Genomic DNA, 12,305 nt, shown 5'->3' with positions numbered 1-12,305 from the left:
ACGCAACCATTATATTATTGTACGGCAGTGCTGAAGCGTGTGCAAGTCGCTCAGATGAGACCATCCGTCACCAGCCCCCTTTGCCTTCAGCAAAATCTTCATTTGCTCACTGCTGCTAACGTTTCCTTCTTCTGAATCTTCTTGCCCCTTCACCTGGCCCTTCCCGTGTTGGCTGACACACAGTTTTCCTGCCACCCTCTTACTTCTTCCCTGGGCCCACAAGCAAGTCACCATTGCTTATTTTTTTGCATCTGAGCAGCTGCTTTATCCAACACCTCCAACACCTTCCTTTTTCAGATTCCTCATTCAGAACTTAATGAAATCTGCTGAAAGGTGTAAAGTGCACATCCTTCTCTCTTCCAGTGTCTCATGTTTTGTTTTTAATTCCAGCCTGGTTGAAGAAGACAATGACAGCTTCGGATATGATACTTTGGAGCTAGATGGTAAGCAAGAGTACATCATGTATATAGTTTAACTATGAGATGTGATTACCAGCCTTAAAATAAGGAAGGCATCAAATTGAGAGGGGAAGGGGTAGAGAGGACAGAGCCAGACTCCTCTCGTTGATTCTCAGTTAAAGGACAAGAAGCAATGGGCGCAAACTGAAACACAGGAAATTCAATTTAAACATAAGAAAAGACCTTTCTACTGTGAGGGTGGTCAAACACTGGAACAACCAGGTTGCCCAGAGAAGCTGTGGAGGCCTCCATCCTTGGAGATATTCAAAACCTGACTGGACAAGGCCTTGAGCAATCTCCTCAGGCTGGCTGCTTTGAGGAGGGGGTTGGACTAGACAGTCTCCAAAGTCCTCCAACCTCAGCTGTTCTGTGAGAGTGAACGGGTAGGTTTAGTAAGCAAGATTGGCCTTCCTTGCCGTGGTCTGTGGACATTAACCATTCCTCTGCGTTAGGAATTCCCCCATTCAGCTTTGGCTGGAATCAGCTAAACCTATACTTTCCCCTTTTTTGTCTTTGTCACTCTAGGTAGGACTTGTTTTATTTTTGTTACCTTTTTCAGATGACGGTCATGACAGGCACTCACATGGAGCTCCTTCAGTGTACTCCTCCTCTTCTTCTCATCAGTCAGAAGGCCTGGATGCCTACGACCTTGAGCATGTCAACTCCATATTTAGAAAGTTCTCTCTGGAAAGGTATTTGAGATGCCAGTTTAACTACTTCAGACTGTGATGGAAGGGAAAGGCTACTATAGTAGAGCTCTCCCATTTATCTATTAGTTGCTGAAGATACAATGGCAGGAATATCATGTCACAGGTTGTCATTTGACACACAGATCTAATGATACTATGTTAAGTCTTTATTTATTTATGTCTGCAGCAATATAATATGTTATTCTGGACCTGTTTCATAGTCTGTGATCCAATGAAGGTCATCTTAAAATTTCAAACACTTCAGGGCAGATAAAATGTATCAGAGGTTTAAAAGTATTCCAATGATCTTGTTATCTTGCTGCCACATGTGGGTTGCTATTGTACATCTGGGTTATACAGTCATGTCAGAGCAGCTGAAGGTATCCAGATGCTCTTCTCCAGAATAATGTATTAAGTAATGAGAAAGATTTCTCCTGGAGTCCTTATATTCTAGTGTTTTGGTAACATTAAAAGTTCATTTGTATGTCTCATTTATCCTGCACACATTTAACTCTGGATTGGTTGTTAAAAGCTGAGATAATTGTCTAACTGTTACTTCCTTTCATGAAAACAGACCTTTTCGTCCCTCTGTCACATCTGTTGGTCGCATTAGAAACTCCTGCTATACTATCCAGCGTGTCACACTGAACGGAGACAGCCTCAACTCAGAAATTACTCTGGTTGGCGGTAATGACAAAGGGAGCTTTATTAGCTCTGTCAAGACAGGATCACTTGCAGAGAAAGCAGGTCTTCGAGAGGGACACCAGCTCCTTCTGGTAAGTATAAAATAATCAACAAGCAGTATTAGACATGTGTGCCCCTGCATGCATGCACACTCACTGAAATACTCCTCTTTGTTTCTTCCTTTATCTTGTATTAATGACAAAGCATATGACTCTTGCAGAAGAAAATCTGATATTGGCTATGAAAACATGGGAGAATAGTATTTATGTTCTGCCAACATGCACGCATCTTTGCACTTTACAGTAACTCTGAATGGAAGAGACTGAAACTAGAACAACTCCATTTCCTTTAATGCCGTCCCTTGGGGTACTGCCCCTTTGAAATGCTAGAATGGGAGTTGCTCTCAACTTTCCCAGTAGTAGTCTGCCTGAAAGGAGGTTCATGCTACTTAACTTAGCATGACAGCTCCTGAACTATTCCTTAGAGTGGCTTATTCTGGGACTGGGCATGTTATGGGAGAGAAATGGATACAGCTGCAATATGAATGGGAAGAACGACTGCACAGCTGCATAGCTGTTCCCAGCATCATGCAAGCCGGTGTTAAATGATGCTTCTGCTAAGTCATTCCCTGCTTAGCCTTTTTCCTTCATTTCCAATGTTCCCAAACCTTTTTGCTATTAAAGAAGGAAATGTTCCACCAATGCCCCCCCCCCCCCAATTCTCTGGGGGGAAAAAATGGCATTCCTGCACTACTACTTCTGCAACCTCCTAGTGAGAAATCTGGGATTGCCAAAGAGCTGCAATTCTATTGCCTGCTAGTATTCCTAATTGGAGAGAAATTAAATAATCCAAACATAATATCTGCATCCTGATAACAAAGTATCTGGATTGCAGGATCAGGAAAAAGACTATCTGCAGCTATAAAAAAGTGGTATAATTGACTCAGAGATTAAACCCATACTGAAGAATAATATATCTTTCATATTTAGTTGGAGGGCTGCATCAAAGGGGAAAATCAGAGTGTTCCCTTGGATACTTGCACAAAGGAAGAAGTTCACTGGACAATTCAGAGGTGCAGTGGTCCAGTAACACTCCAGTATAAACCAAATCATGAAGGTAAGACCAAAAGTATGGCTCAGGTCTGTCATAGGATGTGGTGTGGATGAGAACAACAGGACCAGAATATCTTTGAGAGGGTACTAATTATACCGGTATAAATCTGAAGCAAGTCTACTGATGTTACATATAGCTACTGTATATAACTGCACCAGGTTTTAGCACTGTAACTGAAAGCAAAAATAGTCCATACAGTTGTCACTTCAGGAATCTGAAGAACTTGCATGGTGGGTCAATAAAAACATGACTCTCAAAACACATTCACACTTATTTTTATATACTGTTTTCTATAGTAAAATGTGGCAAGCTGAATCATCTTTATCAAGCTGAGGTTTGATTTAGCATTAACATGCTGGAGTTTCCCTGTTTATTAACTTTGTGGCTTTATCTTTAGCAATTGGAGTTCATGCATGGTGAACAGAATTTGGTTTTAGTGTTCCTGGCTTGTAATGTTAATTTGGTGTTATGGATCAAAAATTACACTCCAAAAGCCATTTTTTACTGGTGCAGATACATTTTCTTTTTTTTTTTCTTTTTTATGGCTGGTTAGAGAATTCCAGCTGCACAGATCACACCGGAAGTGATGTCTTTGATTTTCTTTGATGTTTCCAAAAGTAGTAAAGAATATTGCAAGTTTTTTGGAGCACCACTTTGCTGCAGATAGAGCATGTTATATAGATTGTGGGAATGCCAGTTAGAGCTAATAATAAAGCAAATAGCATGTCATTAAAATAGGTGACAGAACTCAAGCTGTATTTATATGATGGAGCTCTAGCTGCGTCTGCATCTTTACTGAGAAGTTTTCTGTTTTACGTTTCATCTGTGTGGAGCATTAAAATTGGGGTTACCTAAATGTACCACTATAAGGGGATTCTTCTTACAGACTCTGATACCTGCAGCATGACCTGTTCCTAAAGCAATGCCCCATTAGTGTCTTTAAGCTGCAGACCCATAACTTCGTGTTCTAAGCAGCATTCCAGAAGTATAGGCCGTTTCTCAGGGGAGTCTCAGAATTTCTGTGCCGTGTACTTCTCCCACAGGACTCCCAGGAATGCAGAAATACCAAGGTTTTAACTACTGATTGATCATGCTTGACCCCTTCTTTTATTGCTGCAGGTTACCGGAAGCTGCTGTCAGAACTGGAAGAAGGGCTTATCACATCAGGGGACTCATTTCATATCCGCTTGAATCTGAACATCTCCAGCCAGCTGGACTGCTGTTCCCTGTCGGTGAATTGTGATGAGATTGTACATATTCTTGACACCATGTATCAGGAGAGGTGTGAGTGGTTGTGTGCCAGAGTTGATCCTTTCACAGACAGGGATCTGGAAACAGGGACTATTCCCAGCTACAGCAGGTGAGTGTAATGCAGAGTGACCATGAGTGGGAGTAGCGGTTCTGGAAACAAGAAAATTAACTGCTATGACAAAAGAGTTGTATCTGTCAGTGTTAGGGATAAGGCCTGGTGATGTTACTTTGCAGTATGAGCTTTTAGGTTTTAGAAAGGAGACTCTAGATGTTACCTGAAAGAATAATGTGGGTTTCTCAGAAAGAAGGATAGGAAAACATACTATGGAGATTCTTTACTCCTTAACTGCACTGCAGTCCTGCTCATTATTTTGTTCCTCTTTATGATGTGATTCAGTCAGTCCTCACTGCTATTTCTATTTAATCTTTTCTGTGGGCACAGACCCATTGCAGTCCAGCCTTCTTCCAAGTGGTTTCAAAATAATCCTGATCTGTGTGATTCCATTCTTTCTTTCAGAGCCCAGCAACTTCTTTTGGTGAAGCTGCAGCGGTTGATGCAAAGAGGAAGCAGGGATGAGACAGAAAGCTCATATAATACCCTTCGAGCACTCCGGGTAAGGACCTATAAACAAGGTCGTTTTACCATCTATGACTCAGTTGCTACTTGTCATTCTTTGTGTTAATTTTATATGAAATTCCTGTTTATTCTCATTGTAGGTTTTGATTGTCCCAGGCAATGGGTGTCTTATGTTTGCTTTAAATAATATTGGCCCCAGCAATGGACCTAGCTCCAGCAAATTATTAACCCTTCCTGCTATGAGAGAGTACACTTTAAAAGTCTAATATCTGCTCTGCATGGTAGTTAATCCCTTTTATTCTTCTCTGCCTGTAAGCCTCTAACATATGTTCACATCTACACGAGGAAGAAGCTGTGTCCTTGGAGCTAATATCCAGAATTCTTTCTCTCCTACTGTGAACAAGCAGCTAATCCACAGAGCTATCATTGTCCCATATTAGAAATATCTGTCTCCTCCAAACTACATGCTATGCAGAAAAGTGGGATTATCAGGTCTTCATGCACAACAGCCCTGCCAATTTCTCCTTTCCCCTCAGGGAAAGTAGTTTGATTTTCCTTTCTTTAGCCCCAAGAATTCCATCTTTATGCAATTAAAAACTAGCTTTCTGATGTATTAGTTACCATACGTTCTTTCTAGAACTCTTAGTAGCCCTTGGGACCACAGACAAATATGCTTCCAACGTTGTGGAGACACTGTAGCCACTGCTTGTATTTGATCTCAATCAAGGTTAAGTGTCACGCAGTCCTCCTGCACTCCAGTCCTCACTGATCAAAGGGATGGGGATCACTGGCAGAGATGCTAGTGAAAGCAAAAGCTTTGCCTGCAATTTCTCAATACAGAAATTACCTCTTTCATAAACTCTGGAGTGCCATCTCCTATGAAGAAAGGAATGTGAAAGAACAGCAGCAGAAGCAATGTTTCTCAGCATAGGCAGTGTTATGGCTACAGTTTGTTTAAAACATTGTGGAATGCATTATTTGGGGTAGTTGTTAATCAGTTACTATGCCTTTTATTGGAAATACCAGATATCTGCTTTTGCTTGTTCTGTGTCTTGGATGCTGTAATTTAAAAAACAAAAAAGAGGGAGAGAAAGAAAAATTCCTATGTTATTTTTACTAGAATACACTGCAGCCAGAGGAACCTGCCCCACTGAACGACCCAAAAACCAGCCCTCGCCTGTCCCGAGCAAGCTTTCTTTTGGGCCAAATCTTACAGGTAATAAAGTTCAAATCCCCCATGGGGTGTCTAAAATAGTAGATCTGAATAGCAGATATTCTCAGGCTATCATAATCTCCCCAGAAACTCCACCTCAGGTATAGAGGCTGTATCAGAATTTCTTCCTATCAAAAAGAGATTTAATATAAGAAGAAGAGGAATGGGTTGTGTTTTCCAACTGCTCTTGAGATGTAGGGTGTTTGTTTTTAAGTACATTCCTTCCATTAATAATATAACCTCGATGAATCAAGCATGTCTCCCATCAGGGGCTGAAATATATTTTGTCTGAACCATAAGGACACATGCATTTGGCTAGGCCAAATCCCCAAGTGTCTGTGATGTGAGCTTCCATCAGAAAATAGTACTTTAATTGTAGGTCAGTGACTCCAAGTGCTACAGGGTGTGTGGGGGTGAAGGATGAAAAAGACACATGAAGGAAGATGGTTGTGAAGGTTAGCAAACATACAGGAGGATGAATTAATGTTTGGATAGAGGAATAGCTGGGTGAATGAGGAATGAAAGCATGAAGCATTTCTCTCAGTGTAAAAATCTGCCATTTAGGAGGTTTTGAGTCTCAGTGGTGCAGCAAAGAAGGGGCAGAGCTCTGAGTATAATCTGTAAAACTGTTGTGCTACTATTCAGAGTGGGTATGTTGCTCTGCTGTGGATACATCAGTGCTTGCACTGTTGATACCAGAGCTCTGCGAAGAGAAAGAAGAACATGCTGCTTAAGAGCAGAGAACAAAATAAGAACTCCCAAAGGGGATTAACAAAGGCTCTGAATCAGATCTATGATATTTAAAGAGCCTGAGAATTCAGTCAACAGCTCCATGAAGTCTTGTTTTTGATAGATATAGGTAATTCAGACTTTGTAGATAACAAGTGTGGGCTGATGAATGCATAGAGAATAAAGAACGTAAGGAATGAGGGTCAGATTTCTTTGTTTGCCTTTTCAGTTTGTCAGCAGGTCTGAAAACAAGTATAAGCGTATGAATAGCAATGAGCGAGTCCGTATCGTCACTGGTTGGCCCTCTGGTCTGGCACGAACCTCATCTGAAGCAAAAAAGCTCTTGCCTGATAAACTGGAAGGTATGGATATAGAATAATAGCTTTTATACACATGACACTGATATAAAGGCCATTGCATGGCTGGGAAGAAATCAGTTATCAGTCTTTCCTATCTCTAGCTTCTGTGTTCCACTCTGTACAAAAGTTAGACAGTGTTTGTGACCAAAACACTGTTTTTGCTGGAAGTGCTTGGAGCGCCAGGCCTTCACGAACAAGTTCATGACACTGAACCTTTGCATTTGGTCGGTAGCTCTTCCTAGGTTCTCTCTTCTTCTTCCTCCAAAAAGGTTTAACTCAAAGTAAGTTAACCTAATAGGCTTATTATTATATTAGCTTAAGCTAATAAGAAAATTCAAGCAAGTGGCATGTTAAACTATGAAGTAATCTCTTGAAAGCAAAAGACACTTGAATTATTTTGTATTAGGTTGGACATCATACTACTGATTACATGGAAAAGGCAATCCTGGCATTAGAGAAGGGAGAACCGGTATGAGTAACCATGTCAGTTCTCATTAAAATGCACATATTTCTCCTGTCTCTTTCTCCAAATACTGCTGGAGAGGAAATCAGAGTATAAATGTCTTGTTTTTTACTCAGATTTGGATTCCGAAAGCGAAATCGATAAGCGCCTCAGTCTGATCCCTTATAGCTTGGTGCGACCAATCCACTGCGAGCGCAGGCGCCCCGTACTCTTCACCCCCACCATGCTTGCCAAGACCTTGGTACAGAAGCTCCTCAACTCTGGAGGTGCCCTGGAATTCAACATGTGCAAGCCAGGTAAGGATACAAAGGAGGATCGTGACTGTATACCCTCAGCGTTAGAAACGCAAACATGCAGATGCACACACACACACGGGCATGCACAATTGATAGCTCTCTTCATATCGCATCAGAGGGAAGTGTAGCTATAAATCCTGCTGTTTAAGAATGTTTGAAATATTCTGGATGTTTTTGAAACAGCCAGTGCACATGGTTATGGGGTTCTGTGTTTGTGAATATTATCCCTGCGTATGCTGTGTGGTTGCTAGGATGCTCCTCAGAGACTGGAATGCTGTGAGTGCTCTTTCTGTTTGCATACTGTTTGCATACTGCATATCTAGGCAATGTGAAGTTTTGATTAATTGTGACTAGTATTTGCTATTATGAGGAATATCTTCCCTGGAGTGACTTTAGGCTTCTATCTAGTCCAAGGCTGTGAAGATTGTGCATTTGATGTGCTCGAAAGACTGATTTTCTTCCTTGCTAAGTATTTACTATTAAAGCAATATGCAGTACTGTGACTGCTGTAGGGCAGGATTGTATACAGCACAGCATTAAACACAGCTGACGTTTCGTTTTTACACTCCTATTGAATACCCAGTGCATAGTACACAGTCCTTACAGTTATCCAGACAAACTGAAAAGTTAAGTATTATAATAAATATCCTCTGCCTTGCAACATAAAAGCTTTGGTGCAGAGCTGAAATTCACAGGGTACCAGTATCACGCATTGCAGCCTAAGCCAAATTTTTTGAAAGTTTAAACAGAAATGTTGGAACACTAAATCCATGTTTTAGGAACCTATACCACAGTGACCTTCTTTTTTTTTTAGCACTTCTCAGCATTTTCCAGCCCTGAAATGTGACTATGTAATATTAGGTGCAGGACTAGTATTTACTGCTTTAATATGATGCCTTGATAGTATTGTGGTAATTGCCCAAGGACTCACTGATGCAGGCTATAGCTGAGATACTCAGCTGTGATCAGATTAAGCTTTAATTGAATTAAATGGAAGAAATGAGGCAGCTGTTAGGACCAGCAATGAATTTACTTCCTCTTTCCCACTCTTACATCCTACTCGAACTACTATTGGATAGTTTCTTAGGTGTATTATTGCTGTAGTCTTGATCTTGTCCTCATCCACTTGTCTTTCTAGATATTTTAACAAAGGAAGAGTTCTTACGGAAGCAAAGGACAGAGACTATCATCTTCAGCAGAGAAAAGAATCTGAACACGTATGAATGTATTGTACCTGCCCATATTGAGGCTGTCACTGCCAAGGTGCTTAGAGTATCCTGTATCCCTTCAATAAGTTGTCTGTGAATCTGTCTGCAACGTGTGTTTCTTCTTAAATAAGAGAAGGACCAGTTTACAGTTGCGTGTTCTCCCTCTTGTCTGCTTTCAATCTCAGATTTCTATTTATTCCTCCAAATAGCTTTGATTTGTGCTCTTGCTTTTCCTTCCTTTTTCATCCTCAGCCATATCCTTTTATATTCTTACTCATTCTCTGCGATGACCCACATTGATATCCTTTCATTTTCTATGCCTTGTCCCTTATTTAGTCCCTTTTCATTTCATAAGTATATATAAATGTGTGTGAGACTAAGAGGTACAAGGACCTAGACTAAAGGCAGGATAGCCTGAAACACAGACATGGGGGTGTACAGTACAAAGATAACAATGTCAAAGACAGAAATCTCATATCAAGTAGAGTAAATTTGATGCGCAGCATGGAGAAAAGGAGAATTAAAGTGATGTTGTTTTCTTTGGCAAGTAGCTGTAGTCGATGTTCTATCTGAGCAAAGAGCGAGTATGTGTGTTTGTGTATATATGTAAAACTTGTATTTTATCATCCTCTTTATCTTTAGATTAAATCATTTCTATTTAAACCTTTCTGGAAAGCTATTAAACTTAGCTTTTATTTGACTGACCAACTGTAAACCGGTAGGAGGAGTTTGGACTTTAAATGTGTATTTGATTAAAAGGTTTTAAACCAGTACAATGGTAAATGGAGAACTATTCAGCTGACCCCATAAGGTACGGATAGCTTTATCTCAAGAGTCTATAGCTGTGACTATTCCTTTGTGACACTGTTATGACTTTGTTTTTAGAATAAGCATTGTCTGCTGGAAGCTGGAATAAGCTGCACAAAGGATTTAATCAAAGCCAAGATATATCCTATTGTTCTCTTTATCAGAGTCTCAGAGAAAAACATCAAAAGGTTCAGGTAAAGTATCAAATCTTTTGCATATTTGATATTCTGTCTTATTTGGTGAATAATTCTAGAGTCCAATAATGTTATCACTGAGAGAAATACAGAACCTCTTCTCTCTTCAGCTGGTGCTTCTATGCGCGCTCTTTCCTCTCATGATTCCTCCCTGAAATCTTGTAACAGGAGAAAGTAGGATTTCCCCCAAATCTAGTATTCTTTTGCTGTCCCTGACAGCAATGAGTGTTGTGGGAAGATGAGACTGAAGAATATGTGACTTTCTCCATGCTCAGCACTCCCACAGCATTTCCTACGGTAATGCAGCTGGAACAGGAAAGGTCATAAACACATTCTCCCTGTGTTCTGTCCTCTTAAAGTGTATCCCCAAAGCAGGTGCTGGGGGGCAGGAGGAAGGACAGAGCTGGAGTAGCTGTATTCTCCACTGCTTTTATTGCTTGTACATGATCAGTAGAAAATAAATTCTTGATGGGACAGCTGGGACTATGAGATTCATTTAAAATGTAAGCCATTTATTTTTGGTCTGATCATTTGATACAGGAAACTATTGCCAAAGCCAGAGACTGAAGATGAGTTTTTACGTATGTGCCGTCTGAAGGAGAAAGAACTGGAAGCACTGCCATGTCTTTATGCCTCTGTAGAGGCAGATGCATGGAGCAGTATTGAAGATCTTATCCGAACGATAAAAGACAAGATTGGAGAAGAGCAGCGTAAAACCATCTGGATAGATGAAGATCAGCTATAAAGAACAATAAATAAAATGGAGCTCTATGGTTACATAAAGACATACCAAAGTGGAGCTGGGGCTTTCAGAATTCTCTGATTCGGTGCCCAGCGCTCCCATTTCACCCTCGCTGGCTGGGGACTCTTCCTGCTGGCAGAATGCATGTGTGGAATGGAACTGGAGCTGTGTTTAATAGTGAATGTCTCAGATGCTAGGGAGGTAGGACGTGGATCAGAACACTGCCACCACTGCTGCTTCTGACCCACCAGCATCTCTTCAGGGACAGCAGCTGTATAACATGTGAGAAGGACAAAGATCTCGAGTGGGAGCTTGGGGTAATTTATTATGTTAAAATATGGACTGCATTTGCCTCATTTAATACTGCTGATGAGACCAAATAAGTGGAATTTAGGGGAAATAAAGCACGAAGATTGGGCTAAAGGATATGAAAAGTGAGATGTGCCCCATACCCAGCCCAGAGGTGATATTCTGAACATATTCAATTAAGGAAGCTGAAGGCTGTTTGGTAGCAATAGAAACACTACCAGTGACAGCCTTAGCAGCTCTGTAATCCTGTTTTTACATGATCATTTAATCAGAAGGGAAGAAAATAACTATTATTCCTGGCATTAGTTAAAATGACAGTTTTCCCTTCACTTCTAAACCTCAGTTTTATTTAACGTTTTGCAGGTTTTCTTTGTAGTCCTGGCACTTACAGCAAAGTAGACTCCAAAGTCCCAGTGGCACAACAGATCTTTCCAAGTCTGCCAATGTTTCATTTAGTTTATCTCTGCCTCTGTATTGTATTCATTTATGCATCTCTCAGTTTTTAACATTTTTTACTTGGGGAAAATACTCTGGTGCCTTCTCTAGACAACAGGTTTCTCTGTTTCTCCACTGAAATCTGTATTCCTCCGCAACATCATTTCCTGCCAACATGCCTGGTCTCAACAGGAGGGATGGTTCTGAGAAGAGGAAAAGCAGAATTTCATAAGCCGGTATGACCTCTTGACCTCTCTGCCATGACTGACAGCAGGGACCAGTGAGCATCACACTGTGCTGTGGCACGTAGGGTGACATTTTCAAAAGTGTGTACATGACTTAGAAGACCACATCCCATTTTGAAAAGTACTTCAGTCGCCAGAGAGTTTAAGTTTCACTGATAATGAGTGGAAGTTGGACTCCTAAACCTCTTAGGGCTTTTAAAATTTTTCCTCTACACAGCCAGATTGATTCAATAAAAATGATTGGATAATAATGACTTGCACAACTGCTGATCTGAAATGCAATAAAGTCTGACCTACGGATGAAAAGCTGTACATACCATTATCCTTAAGTCCTTCATTCCTGCCCTGTCCCTACCTTCTGAGGCAAATTTTATAACAAATTTGTCTTTGCTTCTGTGTTCATCCTCAACCCCCCATCTTGGTGCTTCAGGCCAGCCTGCAGCAGCTGGTAGTAAAAAGACAGAATCCAAGCAAAACATCTGGACTGATTGCCCTCACTAGATTAGATGCTACATTGTCCTTGAGATGAGCTT

The 12,305-nt window shown here is 40.8% G+C and overlaps 1 protein-coding gene across 1 annotated transcript in view; it reads left to right on the top strand.

The window, feature by feature from the left end:
* The window catches only part of CARD11 (caspase recruitment domain family member 11), a 47,910-nt gene extending 35,832 nt beyond the window's left edge, over positions 1-12,078 (top strand). The window contains 12 exon segments of the mRNA XM_013942000.2: positions 391-443; positions 1,018-1,150; positions 1,722-1,923; positions 2,821-2,947; positions 4,064-4,304; positions 4,713-4,809; positions 5,893-5,988; positions 6,944-7,076; positions 7,653-7,832; positions 8,971-9,095; positions 9,926-10,041; positions 10,582-12,078. Of these exon segments, the coding sequence (XP_013797454.2) occupies positions 391-443; positions 1,018-1,150; positions 1,722-1,923; positions 2,821-2,947; positions 4,064-4,304; positions 4,713-4,809; positions 5,893-5,988; positions 6,944-7,076; positions 7,653-7,832; positions 8,971-9,095; positions 9,926-10,041; positions 10,582-10,786 (1,708 nt within the window). The 3' untranslated portion in view covers positions 10,787-12,078.
* The last annotated feature ends 227 nt before the right edge of the window (positions 12,079-12,305 follow it).

The sequence above is a fragment of the Apteryx mantelli genome, chromosome 16 (genome assembly GCF_036417845.1).
Source record: "Apteryx mantelli isolate bAptMan1 chromosome 16, bAptMan1.hap1, whole genome shotgun sequence".
Taxonomy (NCBI): domain Eukaryota; kingdom Metazoa; phylum Chordata; class Aves; order Apterygiformes; family Apterygidae; genus Apteryx; species Apteryx mantelli.
Note: the sequence above shows the minus strand (reverse complement) of the source record. Positions and strands in the feature narration are given on the sequence as shown.